The 18,421-nt window shown below is 37.7% G+C and overlaps 1 protein-coding gene across 5 annotated transcripts in view; it reads left to right on the top strand.

Moving 5' to 3' along the window:
- The window catches only part of HERC1 (HECT and RLD domain containing E3 ubiquitin protein ligase family member 1), an 84,078-nt gene that overhangs the window by 31,292 nt on the left and 34,365 nt on the right, over window positions 1-18,421 (top strand). For 4 of the 5 annotated variants that reach the window (XM_021548304.3, XM_021548307.3, XM_021548302.3 and 1 more), the window contains exons 20-36: window positions 489-603; window positions 698-818; window positions 2,155-2,326; window positions 4,727-5,033; window positions 6,142-6,262; window positions 6,525-6,576; window positions 12,358-12,629; window positions 12,933-13,148; window positions 13,234-13,354; window positions 13,882-14,119; window positions 15,029-15,222; window positions 16,144-16,299; window positions 16,527-16,633; window positions 16,865-16,975; window positions 17,057-17,233; window positions 17,866-18,105; window positions 18,312-18,395. In XM_021548304.3, coding sequence (XP_021403979.2) covers window positions 489-603; window positions 698-818; window positions 2,155-2,326; window positions 4,727-5,033; window positions 6,142-6,262; window positions 6,525-6,576; window positions 12,358-12,629; window positions 12,933-13,148; window positions 13,234-13,354; window positions 13,882-14,119; window positions 15,029-15,222; window positions 16,144-16,299; window positions 16,527-16,633; window positions 16,865-16,975; window positions 17,057-17,233; window positions 17,866-18,105; window positions 18,312-18,395 — 2,804 coding nt within the window. The remainder of the gene's footprint in view (window positions 1-488; window positions 604-697; window positions 819-2,154; window positions 2,327-4,726; window positions 5,034-6,141; window positions 6,263-6,524; window positions 6,577-12,357; window positions 12,630-12,932; window positions 13,149-13,233; window positions 13,355-13,881; window positions 14,120-15,028; window positions 15,223-16,143; window positions 16,300-16,526; window positions 16,634-16,864; window positions 16,976-17,056; window positions 17,234-17,865; window positions 18,106-18,311; window positions 18,396-18,421) is intronic. The other variant, XM_021548303.3, reaches the window with a different exon arrangement.

Here is an 18,421-nt window from a genome sequence, read left to right as displayed (position 1 = left end):
TAGAAGTTGATATGGGTCTGATCTGTTCAGCTGACAGAAAGTTGTATGCTCACGTTAGCAGACTGTCACAGGCGGTGTCATGGAACTTGCTGTGGAGCAGGTGTTCTAGACTAGACTTTCCTATGACCAGGTACAGTTTGTAATTTTTACAGCAGTTCACAAAGATCGATAGATAACATTTAACACAAAAATCTATTATGAACTTACTTGTAAAGAAGGAGGACAGTAATTTTTTATTTCCCCATGGAGAATTATGGTGCTTTGTGAAGGTTTTCCTGGCAGTTCAGTTATTTCCTAGTGGAGCAATATTATTTTCATAATGGTTCTTTTTAAAGTGGGGGAAAGTTTTTTTGAAATTAAAAAGTCAGTTCTTTAAAAAAAAAAATTAAATGGCTGAAGATACCGAATACAATATTGAAAAAAACAAGTATTTTTTTTTTTTTTTTTGGGAATGGTAGCCAGTTTTGATGAGTCATTTCTATTTTCAGACTGGGATACCGCAACTTTAAGTAATGAATCCCTCCTAGACACTGTGTCCAGATTTGTCCTTGCAGCTCTTCTGAAACATACGAGTTTACTTAGTCAAGCTTGTGGTGAGAGCAGGTAAGTAACCTAAAGCTGCTTTTGAAAGTTCAGTTTGACTTTTTGAAAGGAAGTTTATGTGATTTTTTTCTGGCTTGGATCTGGTTTTCTGTAGGTACCAGCCTGGTAAGGCCTTGGCAGAAGTTTACCGCTGTGTCTATAAAGTTCGGAGTCGCTTGCTTGCCTGCAAGAACATGGAGCTTATTCAGACCAGATCATCCTCCAGAGACAGATGGGTAAGGCTGTGCATCTCTTTGCAGTTCTTCTGGCTTTATTAGCTCTTTAGAAAATATTACATAATTGCCAGTATTTTTTTCTAACCTGTTGTAAAACCTTTATGAGTTTCCAAATGAAAATGGCCAGGGTATAATTAGGAGTCCATTAGTCTGGAGTATGTGATATTAAATCAGTTAAAGGAAATGACTGGTTGGCATCATTCGACTGAAGCCCAGCTTCGAACCTGGTTTTCCCTCTTCCCATCTCTAGAATGCTCAGCCACAGAAGCCCTACAGTTTAGCTGGAGATAGCTCCGCTGTGTTGGGCAGGCCACAGCTTTGTCTGGCTGCCATTCCTGAATTCAACAGTATTACCTGGGCCTCTGGTCTCTGAACCTCTCTCTTCCCATTTCTTGCCTACCTGTTCTTCCTTCTGCCATGGCCACATTATCTTCTTAGTCCTAGCCTTACTTTAGGGCAACTTGTCCTTGTCAGCCATATGTGAATGTCTGATGAGAGCACTGGGCCTGAAACTGGCAACTTCTGAAAAACTTTATTAAGCCAGATCAGCATTAATGATGAAAGTGTTCAGTGAATTACAGGACTGGGGCCTGTTTGGCAATACAAAGTGACTACTTAAGGTTTCTCTGATAGAATTTTTAATTGTGGTTTACAATCTACAGGCAAGATATTTTTAATGAACAAAATTCTCATGTACCATCAGGATTAAGAGCCTTTTATCTGTATTGTAAAGCACTAGTGGTGCTCTTAAAAATAGTGTAGGCATGTCTCCTATTTTTGTTTAATATTATGGGGATGTGTGTATCTTGCCTGCTTCCTTTCTCAGGGTAGGGGTTTGACATAGCTGCAAGAGACTCAGACTCAGCACATCTGAAGGCATTGGGTCTGCATGCAGTAAGTTCTGTTACTCCCAGAAATCCTCAAATTTACAGATGCAATACAGCAAATCTGATATATGTGGTAGATTTGTTGCTTCAGATTTATTGCCATTGGGAAAAAGTACCTGGTTTGCTTTTGCACAGTATACCCAGGCTTATGGTTTCTAAAGGCTTTGGTGCTGAAGTGTCAGAAGTTTGACTGTAGAGTGTAAGTAAGAATTACAAGGAGACATTTTTCTGCAGATAATCTGAGTCATGGTTACAAGAGGAAAATTAAATTTTCCATCTTAACTATTTAATATCTTGAATGTAAACAACTGTCTTTGTTATATATATCACACAGTATCAAAAATACTTTTTGGTTGGAAGAAACCACTTATTCAATGCCTGTGGCCTTGTATATTCATCTTTCATTTTGGTGAGAATTTCACTTCATGTGTGTAATTTTTTAAATCAAGATGCTAGATAACCAAGAATCTGCTGACGTTGATACTCAAGAACATTCTTTTACTCGTACAATTGATGAAGAAGCAGAAATGGAGGAGCAGGCAGAACGTGACAGGGAGGAAGAGCACCCAGAACAAGAAGATGAAGAGGAGGAAAGAGAACATGAAGCTATGACAGCTGGTAGTAAGTACTGGTTATGTGTGTAAATAATGCCATGTCTTCTTAACTCTGAGGTAAAGCTGAAAAATTATTTAAAATACTTTGAAATATCTGTCTGCATAAACATTTTGAGACGTTTCGTTTTATACAATGATGTAGTATTTTTTATGGTTCAGAAAAGTTTTTAGATGCAAAGGAATGTGAATACTGAGTTCACTGCAATTCAGGGCATATGGCATATACCAGCACTTCTGTATGCACTATCTGCAAGACTACTTGGTTTCATCTTGTTTTCTCTGAAGTTCTTGTCATTCGATCTCTGCATTTTCATCAGTATTTAGATACAGAATTTTGGCTGTGTGTCTATGTGGTGTTGTTTTATGTAGTAAGCTTTGAAGGGTGATGTTATTCTGAAGTTTGGAAACAAAACTGTTGATAATAGTGGACTATGTTGGAATTCACTTCTGTCTTTTAATATCTGCTCTTTAAAATGCGGAGGTTTCAGTCAGAGTTTGGTAATTTTAACAGTGTTTGCCATATTTTCTCTTGGACTTTGTGAACATCTTGTTTAATTCTTCAGAAGGTATCTTGAAAAAGGTGAATTTCACAGACTGCTGTTACACTGATTGGAGCTTGTAGTACAGCTTGATGGGGTAGTTAATCCTTAATTTTTGCAGTTTCAGTAAAGCATCAGACAGTCACACAAGGTTGGTTTTTTCTTTGTTGTGAACTGAGTGTTCTCCAATACAGCATTTGTGTTAGCCTTGGAACATTTCTGTAGAATGCATGTAGCTTATAAAATGAAATTGGCTGACTTGAAATATTTTCCATAGCTGCACAATTTTCTTTTCCAAATATTGTTCCTCTGGATACTGTTAGAATGTTCATCTTTTTCTGGTCTCTGCTGTCATCGCTTACTTTGCTGAGTTTCCCATTAGAACTCCTGATAGTAAAAAGGTTTTAAAATCATGGGGATTTGGGGTTAAAAGGAAAATTAAGCTTAGTAAGCCCTGAAAAAAAAAAAAAAAATAAATACCCTAGGTACATGAAGACCTTGTACCTTGCTAGAACTGCACCTGTGTAGCTAGTACATGATAAATGATATAATTGTTAGATGTGATGATTGTTTAGTAATTAAATATAATTACTGTTTAATCATAAGAATAATCATGAGAAACTGTGGTCAGGGGCCTAAGAAAGATCATGAGAAATTCATGTCAATGTATACAATAGAACAATATAAGTTTAATAATTAATATTAAGTTATATAATGATAGAATATAAAATACGTTCAGCTCAAAAGCCATGTGGGAGTCAGATTTGGGTCTGTACCCCTGATTCCCAGAGCTCTCAATAAAAGCACCTGCATATAATCATATCCTGTGATTATGTGTGCTCCTGAACACTAACACTCCCACTCCCATTTCTCTTTGGGACCTTATTGACCAAAATGTATGTTACACCTTTAGTTTTATAGAATGTGTCATTCCATGGGGTGCAGTGGAGCTGAAGTGCACATTCATGAGCTCATTTGTGGTTCTAGAAGATTTACACGTCACCCACTCCTGCACTGTACATGCAGTATATTTGGCTGCTTGATTTGCAGTTATTCTGGGCAAATGCTGAGAGCTCTCAAATTCCACCTGGACAGGGCTTCTGGGTACAATAAAGGAAATGCATCCAGAAACATTCAGACAGACAATAGTCTTACATGCACAGATAAATAGGAAGATGATGACTCTCTCACTTGTGTTCCTAAGGGATGCTGAACCTGGCATGTGGAGGGAGTATCATTCATATCAATGAAGGAAGTATTTGGTTTTACCTTTGCCTTTCCAAAAGAGATCTGAATCTTTAAAATTAAAGTGATTAAATCAAGAGAACTTTAGTTCTTTGGACATAGATGAGGAGGCTTCTCACATATAATCTTTAGAAGAATCTGACCCTTTAGACTACAGCAGAATTAAATAAAGTGTAGGCTAAGAATTTTGATAGGCTCTTTGTTGTACTGCCCAAAGCTAATAAAAGCTTGAAACAGTGTTAAATTGGAGATATTCTGGTGTCCACAATACAGATTTACAGAAGCATTATTTTATATGCATCTGCTAAAAGTCAAACATGGAAAAATCTCTTTGATGCTATTCAAACATGAGTTGGGTTTCAGTAGGACACTGAAAGAGTTTTGGTGTTCTGTCAAAGTGCATTGTCCTTAATTTTAAAATTAACATTTTATAAATGCTTCATTTAACTTGTTTGTATGACTTCTTTAATGGCACTGTATTAGTATTGTATTCTTTTACTGTTAGAAAAATATTAGTTATTCTTTATAGTGGGGCAGTTTTTAGCCCAAGATATTGATGAATATTTTGCTCTCTGTTGCTTTGTCTAGAAGCTGAGACTTTCTTCTTGTGTTGCATATTACAGAAATATTTCAATGTTTCCTATCAGCCCGTGAAGTAGCTCGCAGTCGGGATCGAGATAGGATGAGCACAGGGACGGGGACTAGAGTTGATGATCCACCTGCTCAATCCCAGCAAGAACGAAGGATCAGCACTGATCTGACAGAAGGGCAGGATGTGTACACTGCTGCCTGCAACTCTGTGATCCACAGATGTGCCTTGCTGATCTTGGGCGTGAGCCCTGCCATTGAGGAGCTGCAGAAGCGAAGGGAGGATGGACAGCTGCAGCAGCCTCCCTCTGCTGTTCCAGAGGGCATCGGGCTCATGACCAGGTGGGCTTTGCTGACTCTTACACTATGGTTAACTGTTCTCTGCTCTCTTTAGAATTGATTAAACAACTCCAGTTTAACTATGAGGATTATTGCTGTTTTATTTAAAAGAAAATTACTGTTGAGAGCAGTGTTACGCTTCTGTTGAAAAGAGTGATTTTTCTCAGTTTGTCTTGGCCATGCTAACTAAATCTGAAGAGTTTTATTCTGCATGGACCCTATTTAAGTTTCAAAGTTGGGCTTAGTGGCAAGTTGTTCAGATCATCAGATGTACAGATAGCATGAGGTACTTGGAAAAACTGTTTATTTTTCATGTGATTTTTTTTTTTGTGTGTTTGGATTTTTTTTTTTTACCACATTTGTGGTTTTTTGAAGCATACCAGTATCCTATATGGTAGTGTTAAAAAAAACCAACCGTGTATGTTGGAAACAAAAGATTCAAAGCCTGTTATGACAAAAGTGGTGTTTGTGATTGATTTTACAGATATTCCAATCGTAGGCATGGGTAAGACTTGTTGTTAGGTGTCCTGTTTTGACATTTTAGATTAAGATATTGATGGCAAAGATACTAAGATATTGAGGAGAAAAAATACATATATTCAGTACCCTTTTATTTTTTTTGCCTCTTTTTGGAAATCTTGTCCCTAAAGCATGGGTGGCTGCCTCTGTCATTGTGAAAGTGGCTTTCATCTCCAGCATATCAACTTTAGGATGCATTTTTTGGGTGGGTTTTTAATAAGTTCAGTGCTTTTTCACCCACTTACTCTGTTTCTTGTCCTCTCAGCTCAGCGTGTTTCTGTTTACTCTGTATAATACTTATGAAGGCTCTAGAGTAATCACTTGAGGTTGACATTACCTGGTCAGCTGAACCTTACTGGTTCAGTTGACCAGTAAGGCTGTTAAGAAGTAACAAAGTTTACTAATGCCCTTTTTAAATATAAATGAAGCCAACAGACCACTCTTTTCCTCTTTAATGTGGTCTTGTGATGTTCTGTGATAGTCTCCTCCCAAATAAAATTGGCACCTGCTAAATTTGGCTATCTTACCTTTGTCAATATCAGCATTTTTTTTTCTCTGTGTGTGTGTACATGAATGTGTGCACCTGAAGCAGGAGTGAAAGTCTTACAGCAGAAAGTCGCTCAATCCATGCAAACTCAAGCTACAGACTGATGAAGTCAAGAAGTGAATCTGATTTGTCTCAGCCAGAATCAGATGAGGAAGGTTATTCACTGGTAAGTAAACCAGCATGATGTATTTAGGGATTGTCAATAGAATGTTTGGATGGGAAGTACATCTGAAACGTTTGTTTAGCCCTGTGTTTTGGTACCTTAATTCAGCATTGTTAAGAGGAAGCACTAGTGGTAAAAAAAATTTGAAATAATTATAGCTCTGTTAACTGTCTCACTTTTATGGTGAGGGATGAAATGTAAATAATGTTATGCACCACATATGATCACCAGAGGAAATGAGGCTTTTATTGATCTTTTAATTTAGAGTGGAAGACGAAATGTTGATGTGGATTTGGCAGCATCACACAGGAAGAGGGGTAAGTTCTCTTGATTACCTAGTGAATACTAACCTGATAAATGTTAGGAGTTTCTTAGGTTAAACTATGTTTGCAGTTGCATACAGTTTACAGTTACATAGTAGGTGTTAAAAATGAGCATTTAAAATAATTGCTACCTACTCTGTGTTGTGTGAACTTCTGTTGTTTTGTGGCTTGGTTATAGTATTTCCTTGGTTATAACTCTTCATTCTGGTTGCTACAATTGCAATGCTCTTTTGAAACAAGTGAGGTTTTCTGTTAAGCGAGTCAGAAACATTCATTCTATTTTCACTCATGTGACTGCAGGAATAAAAAATTGTGAGAGACATTTATGTGGAGTGTTCCATTCTTATGCTAACAACAAGCTTTTACCATAAAATGTGCTTGAACCTGGAGAGCTTGTATTCAGAAGACACTGCTTTACTTTGCATCCTTTGAACACCAGCACATCTACAGAGCCAAACAGCCACATTTCCTATTGTTCTTTTTTACTGCTTCATACTGGGGAATCTCAGTGATCTCCCTGATAGAAGGTGGTGGAGAGACTAAAATGTCCCACTTCCATCTGGATGATGCAGAATCTGTCTGAGAATCACAACTCCGGTCTGCTTATCTGTAAAAAGCAAACAGGAATTAGGTTGAGTTACGATATTCCTAAGTAACAGAAGCGTCAATACTGTTGGGTAAGGTAAGAGTTCTGGTTTAAAAGGCTTAATCATTGAGCAGAATACTCAGAGGTTTCATGCCTTTGAAAGTCTTTTGGAATTGTAAAGGGTGTTATCAGTGGCAGCACCCATTAGATTTCAACAGTTAAGTAATGTGGAAAGTGATTCCTTGTTAATTTGTAATCAGTTGAAACAGTTGAGCAAATAAAGACGTGCACTAGAGTTGCTTTTACTATGACAGCAGACGTATCATGGCATTCTCAGGGTTCGAAGATCTATCAGAAGGCCTCTGTCAACTCCTGATCTGCAGGACATTCTTTGAAGTTGGCATTTTTAGCTTTGCCATTACTCTGACACAGAACTCTGTACTTGATATCCTCTGTGTCCTAAGAGTAACCTAGAAAAGAAACTTGGATTAGGTCTCAGGTACAATGCATCTCACAAATTATGGTTCCTGTACTGTTGCTTAGGCCAATGTTGCTTTGGTCACGAGCCTCAGGAATTGAGGAAAAGTGCAAGAGTAGACTTCATCAAAACTTTTATTACAGCAAGAAGATTCTCTACCAGGTCTGAACACTGAGGAGGAACTGGTAAATACAGTGAATCTGTCCAGAACCTAAAAAGACATTCAAATAGCTCATTTGCAAACTGAACACTGTCACAGCCTGTGCAGATGCCACTGTTTTGGTACTGGAAGACTTCCCTGGAAGTTAGCACACAGTAATGCAAGCTTGTCTGCTTGTGCTGGCTGATACATATACCAGTTTTGGTTGATAACCAATGCCAGAGTCAGAGAATGCAGGGTGCACCTATAGGAAAACATTCCTCGTACATATGTCAAGGTCAGGAAACGATCTACAAATATTTGTGTGATAAATGGATGGGCTGTTCAGCTCAGGTCTTTTTAAGGTCTTTTGTCTCTTGTGACATGTCTCTTTTGTGAATCCTAGTTATCTCCTAGAAGTGAAGCATGTCCCAGTGTTTGGTGAGGGTGTAACTTGCAGCTTTTTTAGATTGTCCACCCCTTGTCACGTGGGCACCACAGTGCAGTCAGTGGCAGCTGTGGATGTTTGGTGAATCCCCTTCAGTTTTATCTTTATTCTTGTGGCGTGCTGTGGCTTATAAAGGAGATAATACTATGAGTTCCTATGGTCTTTTTGATGAGTATGGAAGGAAAAGCATTCTAACTTCATTAACATCTTAGCCACTCAGTCCAATCTTTATTCTAATTGCCTTCTTAATTTAGTCTGTATTCAGAAAGAGAATTGGGCTATTCCTGCTTCAGCCTGAGGATCCTTTGAGTATCTTGTTCCCTGCTATTATTCAGTTACTATTTTAGTAGTAAACTTTTCCTTTCATCCCTACAGAAAAAGTCTGTGTAATTTTGCGGTAAGGGGCGATGAGCAACACATTGCTGTTTTCCCCTTGTATCTAAGCCCTTTGTTTTTTCTGTTGCTTAGATGAATTTTTTCAGTTTTGCAGATCCAGAGAGTGTACCTGCAGATGTTGTACATGTTGTGTACAGTGCCTGTGGGGTGCTGTACACCATGTTAGGTTCACAGCAGTAAGGAAAGCACAGCCAGCAGGACAGTCACAAACAGCTGCAATTCAGTGAGAGTCCTCCACTCTTGGCTTTTTATCATCTTACAGCTTAACTCAGTGAATTTCAGTGTACTTGTGTGTACTGCTGTGCCTTACTAACACAACTCAGATCTGGGCTACTCCAAAAAAAGCAGCAACTTAACTGAAGTCCAAATGAAATTGAAATATCTTAGTGTACACATAATAATGAATTCTGCCTTTGAAAATTGACGGGACTTGAACATACAAGCCAACATACATACATGAGTGCATACAGCTGCACTACAGGGGATTATTTCTTTTTTCCTTAAAGATGGAGAATTTAGAAAGACTGTTAACTAGGCTGTATTCCTACCAAACAAGAATAAATATTTTTTCCACATGCCTTGCTGCTTGGTATATTTTATTGCTTGAGATGAGAGTGATTATGTAAGTCAGAATAATATGAGGCAGAGATTTTATGAGTATGTTCCCTTTTGTTTAAAATGTCTGCTTTTGTCTTCTGCTTCTTGTGTGGTGTAGTGTATTTACTCCTTTTTGGCCAGTTGAGCCCCAGAAAAAAGAAGATCTTCAAGCAAGTAACTGATGGCATGTTTATTTTCTGTCTCTATAGCTTCTCTACATAGCTTCCTTTGTTCTTAAAAGTGTGCATTGCAGCTGTGCCACATTCATTTAGAAAACTCATTACAAGCTGGCTTGTAAGGACAAGTAAAGTTCTTGTTTTACTTAAGCTTCAGGTTTATTCATCTGTGCAGCTCTGTTCATGTGATTGTAGAGGCTTCTGGAAGTGCTGTACTGCAATCAGTTCTGTGTGATTGATGTTACACAGAATCAAGCTGAGCTCCAATGCAGTCAAATATTTGATTTTTCTGCTGATACGTAGTATGTTCAAGAGGGAAAAAATCACTTTGAGATCTCTGTGCCCTAATGGTTAAACATTTTTAGTTCTGAAGTATTCTTTGATTTTTGACATATTTGTGTTTAAACTCTCTCCTTTCAATTATAACTTCTGTTGTTCTATATTTAACCTGTAACTCGTAATCATTGCACCTTTCTCCAAGTTAGAAATATTTTTACATTGATCTTATATTTAAACAATCTTGCATTTTTTACTAAAACAATTAGCTAAGATGTCATACTTTCTTAGAATATGAAATAATTTAGGGTTTTATTAATACATGGCTGGGTTTCTTATAATGTTTGTTGCCTATCAAAACTAAATTTTCTTCTGATGTTCTGTAAACCCATTAAAGATTTCCTTTAGCTTATGATTTAAGTCACTGGAATTGGCTTTTGTGTCTTTACAAATGCTTTGATTCTGTGCTGTGGCATAGTGCAGTGTGGGGCAGGTTACGGGGAGGAAGCTGAAATCACTGTGGGGTGCTTTGAGCTCTCCTGTGGTACAAAGGCTGGAAGGCTTATGGGGCTTTGGAAAGGGCTGTTGCTGTGTAGGCAGTGTTTTGTGGACTAGGAAATGGTTTAGTTGTGCTTCCTGTGGGTAATCTGAGGCTTCATTTATCCTCCCCTCAGCTGTGTTCACCATACACTTGCCAGGAAAACACTTCCTACCTGAACCAAGTATTTTAGCACCTCTTTGTTCTGTTCTGTCTTATTTATCTTATGTTTCTCACTAGCCACTTCCCCATGTAACTTAGATTTTAAAGGAATGTTTTAAAGCAACTATTCTAACAATTGATGTTAAAATTAGAGCAAGGTGATCTGGTTTTTTAAAAAATATTATTGCCAGGTATAAATTGTAAAGTTGAGCAACAGAATGTCTTTAAATTTTTTCATAGTAAATGTGATAAAATAGATTGTTCTCTGTAAACCATGTAGTGTTACATAAAGCAGCAGAGATTAGGAAATTAGATTGTACTTTGAAAAGAAGTGTTTGAACATGATCTTTGCATTAGCCAAAATAAACTTGAATCTGTATGACCTAAGTACTATGGCGGTTCTTCCTGAAGCCATGGCAGTCTGCTTAGTAGCAAGTGTAAGGAATACTAAGGAATTTTTGGCGTGTAAATGAAGGTAACCTGGTTGACAAGAGAGAAGATAAATTTCACAGTATTTTGAATTTGTAAATTGCATGAAGGTGCAAATTGTGACCTGCAGGTGCTGACTCAGTGACAGAGTAACAGCATTTTGCCTTTACTTCCTAGGTTACTAGGAAATTTAACCCATGTTCAAAGCCTCTGTGAGTGTCTTTGCTTGTTCCTATGATCAGCTGCTGTAGGGAAGCAGCATTTAAAGAAGGCCCTGTAATTTGGATCTGGCTGTTACCATTGGAGCTCAGACTTACTGTTGAAAGCAAGCTTTGGACAGATGAACTCTTATGACTTTGTGTGACTTTTCCCTGAAAATGGCTATGTTTAATAATGTTTGAAGTTGATACCCTACAGAAAGATGTCTAAAACTGAAGTAATACAGATTTGTACAAGTTGTGAGCAGGTTGTGGTTCTCCAAAATTGTAACTCACTGTACAAAAGGTAGATAAATGTAAAACATTTTTTGTACATCATGTAAATAATCCAAACTAAAATTTCAAAGTGAGTTTAAACACAGTTTAGGTTTCCACAGGGGTCACCAGACACTGTCTCTCTGTGCAGATGGGAAGTTCTTCTGAGCAGGGTGTGCCCCCTTGTAATACTTCACATAGCTCCAAGTGGGCAAAGAGCACTTAGAAAATGAGGAAAATACTGACTGATGTCTATCAATTGACTGCTAATGAAGTTATGACTTGAGTGGCATGGCACTCATTTGTGCCAGGGAGAGAGTTCTAGCAAAACTCTCTTGGAAATGACATCAAACCTATGGTGATAAATTCCAGTGCTGCAGAATGATCACTGATGCTCATTTGAAGAAGTAGTAAAGTTTCAGGTAATGACATGCTGATGATAGGAAATACTTGAAAATAGACTTGTGAAACAGCCAGATGGCAGAGATCTAATACTGACTCTAGATAGTGTCTTAATACACGTCTCTATCTTGAGTCAGCGTTCTCTGTTAGTCTAAAAAAATTCTGTTCTCATCTGCAGTCATGAATTCTGTAAATATTTAATTCAAAATAACATTGTACTTTTTCCAAACTGTGAAATACAGTGGCTTGATTAAAATCCACTCTTGCTTTATGTTTAAATCTCAAAGTAAATATTGAAGTGCATAAGTTACGTTGGTATAAAATATTTTCTTTACTGTTATGTAATTTAGCTGCAAAGCATTTTTTATTCAGTGTTCCAGCTGAACAGTTTAAACAAACTTTGAGCTGAGCAGTTTGAGTGGCTTCTTTTTGTTTTTTTTTCACATGGCAGCTTGTTACAGTAGTGCTGAACATTTAAAATAAAAACTGCCTTTGCTTTAGCAAAATTGCTGTAAATTTAAATCAGGTGTTTTGCTCTAAGTTGCATAATGCATGGTATAAATAACATGAATATTCATTTTCCACCTGTGTCAGTAGCAGCAGCTCAGTCTTTTCCTCCTGCCAAAATGTGTTACCTGAATTGGAGTTGATGAGACTTCTTGTGTGTATCTTTAGGAGCAATACACAGTCAAATGGAATCTCTGAGTGACTCATGGGTACGACTGAAACACAGCAGAGACTGGTTATATACATCCTCCTCCTCCTTTGTTGAGTCCGATTTTGATCTCTCAAGATCCCTTGGAATTCATACTTTGATTGAAAATGCTGTCAGTTTTGTAAGTGGAGATGTGGGAAACTCCCCAGGATTTAAGGAACCAGAGGAAAGTATGTCCACCAGTCCACAAGCATCAATAATTGCAATGGAGCAGCAGCAATTGAGGGCTGAGGTAAATTTTAGTTTAACAGCTTTTCTTATTCTTCATACATTATGCTCATTATAGGAATGTTTTTTGAAACAGTGTTCAAATTCTATCAAAGTATTTTTTCCTTCTTTTCTGTTAAATATCTTAATTGGAACTCAGAACATTATGTAAACAAACTAAAACAAACTGAAGGTTTGTTTACATAAAAATATGTGAAGGGGGAAACAGTGACCTCATTCATCTTTGCTTATAGTTCATTATGATCCCATTTCCATTTCTAGGGATACTGGCTACTTAATATTGTCTTTTGCCTGCCTTTTATTTCAGCTTCGTCTGGAAGCCCTTCATCAGATTTTGGTGCTTCTATCAGGAATGGAGGAAAAAGGCTGTGTGCCATTAATGGGAAGCCGTCAAGTACCAGGATTTCAGTCTTCTTTGCTGCTTACTTCTGTTAGACTCCAGTTTCTTGCTGGCTGCTTTGGTCTGGGCACTGTAGGACATGCAGGGGCCAAAGGAGAGAGCGTAAGATTGCATCACTACCAGGTGTGTACTTCAGCAGTTTCTGCTGTTTCAATAACCCAGTGATAAAATTGTCTTCGTTTTTATAATATTTATTTGTTTGGCCTAGGATGGCATCAGAGCAGCCAAGAGGAGTATTCAAATTGAAATCCAGGTGGCTGTGCACAAAATTTACCAGCAATTATCTGCTACTTTAGAAAGAGCTCTGCAAGCTAATAAGCATCACATAGGTAAGTGAAAAGCAGATTTGGAAACTATGTTCTCTAGTATACAGTAGAACAGCTTGTATGTTTTCCAAGGCAGATTTTGATATTAGTGACGAGGATTCACTGAATTACCTATCTGACTTCTTTTACTAAAAGAGAAATCTGCATTGGTTGGTAGAACCCAGTGGCTGTTCTTACCTGTGTTGTTTTGGTGTTTCACTTTGAGAAACAATGTGAAAAAAATATAAAACGAAGTATTTCACCCAGTTAGCCTTACCTCAGAGAGAAAATTCTGGTTTGAGATTTAGCCTCAAAACATTAAATCACAAACTAGATCTGTGTGCTACTCTTTCTTGGACAGTTTTGATACAGTTACATTGAGTTAAAGAAGAATCAGAAAGACTACCTCAAAGTCTGACTGACAAAACTCACTTTTTCTTGGAAAATTTAATTAATTAAATTATATTTTAAAAATGATCTGCTAATCTTCTGTCTTAGCTTTCTTAGTCTGAACATCTTATTAATTAAAACCAACTTTATTTTCATTTTAGAAGCACAGCAGCGTCTTCTGTTGGTGACAGTCTTTGCTCTCAGCGTGCACTATCAGCCTGTTGATGTCTCCTTGGCCATTTCCACGGGGCTGTTAAATGTGCTGTCCCAGCTGTGTGGCACAGACACCATGTTAGGACAGCCCCTGCAGCTGCTGCCCAAAACTGGGATTTCTCAGCTCAGCACAGCTTTGAAAGTAGCCAGCACGAGACTGCTGCAGATCCTGGCTATCACCACAGGGTGAGTGCCCCTTGTTTTTGGGAGACTTCGTCACTGATCTGTCAGCACCCTTGAAAAATGTTGTGTGAGCTTTCATTAGAATAGTAAATGTTGCTCAGAAACACAGAATTGAAGGGGGCAGGGTGGAAGAGTAGTCACATTATTCATAGGAAAGATGCATATAAGACTAACAAATATTTTTCAGTTGAGAGTGCTTGAACTTGAATAATCACAACTTTGTAGTCTGTGAACACTGTATTCTAGTAACCCTTACTTTGCTACTTCAGCTTTATGTGGAGGTGTGTTCAGTTGATATGGTAAGACTTTTTGTTGCTGTGTAAAAGTTATTTGTGTGAAAGCAGCACTGATAATGTGAGAGTTCCTCAGAACAGGACATTATGCTTCTTTCCAGAATATGAAATAATTTTCTGAGGAATAGTGATCTCTTCTAGACCATGGGACAGCATGCAAAGTCCTAGCAATACTTAACTATTTATTCTTAGTAAAGAAAACAGAAGTGGAGAAAGTATTTTCTAGTTGAACTGAGAGTATTGTTTGATATTCAGTACATGCATCTTCCTTTCAGTCTTTGTACAACACGTTGCGTTTACTTGCCAAATCTATTATGTAAAAAAGCCAAATAATCCTACACCAAAAAAATCCCCCAAACCAATACAAACAGCACCCCATATATAGAAATTGCAGTGAAATTACGTTTAATTAATAGAGTTGTTCCTTTTTTACCCTAGAAAGTACTGAAAACTTATCCTTTGACTCCAAAGATTAGACTGTTTTCATTTGTATTAAAAATAGGGTTGGAATAATGAAAAGAATTTAAGCCTGTAATGGGATGGGGAAAAGTAACCTTCTGCAATTACTGTTCCTTGGATCAGGTCTCAAGTACTCTCACTTTTTTTTTTGGGTATACAGAACCTATGCAGATAAACTGAGCCCGAAGGTGGTGCAGTCCTTGCTGGATTTACTATGCAGCCAGCTGAAGAACTTGCTCTCACAAGCTGGTGTGATGCTGATGGCTTCCTTTGGAGACGGGGAAGGTGAGGAAGGTGAAGTGGAATCAAAAAAGGCAGATTCAAATGGGGATAATGAGAAGAGAGACTTCAGAGGTAATTATCTTACATAATTTCTGTATCAATTCTAAAATACCAGGAAATAGAATAGAAGAAAGCACTGAATGCTGACGTTCTCATCCACTCTATTGTGTATTGGTTTCTGTTGGGTCATTTTTAATTCTATAAATTAGATTAAAGTCATAAAATGATTTTTACAGAATTGATGCACAAAACTGCAAGGATAGGAGCAGCCTGAGAATAAGAATTACTTCACTGGGTTTGGAATTAGGAAGAGAATATAGTTTTTCTTGAAAAATGAGTTGGTGGTCGTAGTGTTTTTCATAAATGGAATCATAGGAATTTAATTATCTAAATTTCAAACTAGAAATAAATACAGATTTATTCAGGAAATTGTTGTATTTGCTTTGTATTATGCAGTTTTGCAGTCTGAGTGAATGGCAAGAAGGTGACACTACTGTGTCATATGGAAAAATCTGCAACAAAAGCTTTTCTGAAATACTGGTATCTTCACGTAGCTTGCAATCCCTTAATGAGCATTTTGAATTTTGGTGGAAATTGATTTTGAAGAATTTTTAATTGTAGCTTGGTTTTAAGTGTATATATGTTTTTGTTTGTGCTTTTAACTGTCTTCACTTTAAAATAATGGAATGTCCGATGAATTAGTAAGATAATTAATCAGGAATTGGAATATGAGGTCTTCCCACAGAGGTCTCCCTTCCTTACCTTGACCCACAAAAGTTTAATGTTATTTTCTCTCTGTATCCTGCTGAGGAGCAGGAGTGAGATCATAGCTTGGTGGGCACCTGCCAGTCAGCTAAGGTTAACAGCCAGCCACCATGTAGTAACTGATGATTGTGCTTTTAGCTGCAGAACAGGTTGTTCCTGGTAACCAGGACTGCCAGTCATGTTCTAATATTGAGACTGTAAATGAAAACTTCTGCTTTAACTTCCTAGCTGCCCTCCGAAAGCAACATGCAGCAGAATTGCACCTGGGAGACTTTCTTGTTTTCCTGCGTAGAGTTGTGTCTTCAAAAGCAATTCAGTCCAAGATGGCATCTCCAAAGTGGACAGAAGTCCTTCTTAACATTGCTTCCCAGAAGTGTTGCTCAGGTATGATCATGTCAAAATGTGCTCCATGGTTACTTTGCATTTGTGCAGTTCCAAAAACTAAGCCCTGTTAGAACATGTATTACATAGTGAGTTCCTAGTGAACAGTTCAAACCAACTGCTGTATAGGTGGACAGGGGTTACACTCTGGGGCACTGGGGGCATGAAGCCAGGGGCAGGCCTGAAGGGGAAGTAATTTTAACATTATTGACACATTGTTCCATTTTCAGGAATTCCCTTGGTTGGCAATCTGAGGACTAGACTGCTTGCACTTCATGTACTAGAAGCTGTGTTACCTGCATGTGAATCTGGTGTTGAAGATGATCAGATGGCTCAGGTCTTTATATTTTGTTATAAACCTTCACATTTCCTCAAAAATCCCTTAAACTTCTAAATGTTTCATAGGTTTCAAAATCCAAATCAAGCAAGGCTCAGTGTAATTATTTGTTAATCTAAGTACACTAAATATTTTGATATTTATACCTACAAAGCAAAGTAAAACAATATAATATTACTCTTGTACTCATACTGGAGTTAAAATTATCTGAATTCTATCCCAATGCCCCAGGTTGTTGAACAATTGTTCTCACTTCTGTCTGACTGCATGTGGGAGAGTCCGATAGCCCAGGCCAAACATGCAATTCAAATAAAGGAGAAAGAACGAGAAATGAAGCTCCAGGTAACAGTGCTTGTACTTTGTCTTGTGACTGAATACAGCTGAATTACATTTGCCACAAATATTTTGTCCTATTTCTCGTAGAAGCAAGGAGAGTCTGAGGATGAAGATGAGAATCTTCCCATCCAGGAAGTGTCCTTTGATCCTGAGAAAGTTCAGTGCTGCATAGTGGAGAACGGGCAGATTCTAACTCATGGAAGTGGAGGCAAAGGATATGGCTTAGCTTCCACTGGAGTTACTTCTGGGTGTTACCAGTGGAAGGTAGGTTGCATAAATGTGTATTTCTACATTCTCTCTTATTGTTTTGGAAATATGCTGTGTTTTATTAACAGCAGCTGCCTGTGTTTTTTGCTTATGGCACGATCCTTGAGTAAATGGCAGTGTTACATTTATGGTTGGCCTCAATAATCTTAAGGATATTCTCCAACGTAAGTCATTCTGTGATTTTTCAGTGCCAAGGGAGGAGTTTGTGTCTGCTTTTGAGTATTTTGAGTATTTCAGCACGCAGATTGGAGGCTGTGAACATGTATTATGTGTTATTAGAGGTAATAGTAGTTGCCCCTAAGGTCCATAGTCAGCATGCATGTGCAGTTTTGCAAAACTTACCTGAATTATGTAGATTTAGGATTTTTGCTTTTGTAGAAAAACATTTCACAAAGTATATTGTTTTCCTGCAAAAAGACACATCAGCCTAACTGACAAGAGCGGTGTTAAATACATCATTTGGACAGATTTTTTAAAATGGTTTTACCATATAAGCTTACAATTTTCCTCATTAAAAGCTTCTGTGAAAAACAGTTGAAAGTAGACATAAATATGTGTTAGGAAGATTTTCATTGCTTTGTTGTGTTAAAGTGTGTATTCCTGGTGTTTTTCCCTGTGTGTTTTACTAGTTCTACATCGTGAAAGAGAACAGAGGCAATGAAGGCACTTGTGTGGGAGTATCTCGCTGGCCTGTGCATGACTTCAATCATCGCACTACCTCAGATATGTGGCTCTATAGAGCCTACAGTGGCAACCTCTATCACAATGGAGAGCAGACTTTGACTCTGTCAAGCTTTACCCAAGGAGATTTCATTACATGTGTGTTAGATATGGAAGCAAGAACTATTTCCTTTGGTAAAAATGGAGAGGTATTTAACATAATCAGTTCTTTTGGTGGGTTTTCTTGCAATGGTAATAGGGCGTGGATAAGCATGGGAGTTAAAACATTTAGCAGTTTCAGTACTTAGAAGATTCATAATACAGACATAACTTTCTCTTATTTCAAATTTTTGCTTGTTAGGGTGTTCTATGATTGAGGGTTTTTTTTGGTTTTTTTTTTTTGCTTTTTCCCTAGGAGCCAAAACTAGCTTTTGAAGATGTGGATGCAGCTGAGTTATACCCTTGTGTTATGTTCTATAGCAGTAACCCAGGAGAGAAGGTAAATTTAATGTTCATCTGTGGAGG

Source organism: Lonchura striata, chromosome 11 (assembly GCF_046129695.1).
Source record: "Lonchura striata isolate bLonStr1 chromosome 11, bLonStr1.mat, whole genome shotgun sequence".
Taxonomy (NCBI): domain Eukaryota; kingdom Metazoa; phylum Chordata; class Aves; order Passeriformes; family Estrildidae; genus Lonchura; species Lonchura striata.
Note: the sequence above shows the minus strand (reverse complement) of the source record. Positions and strands in the feature narration are given on the sequence as shown.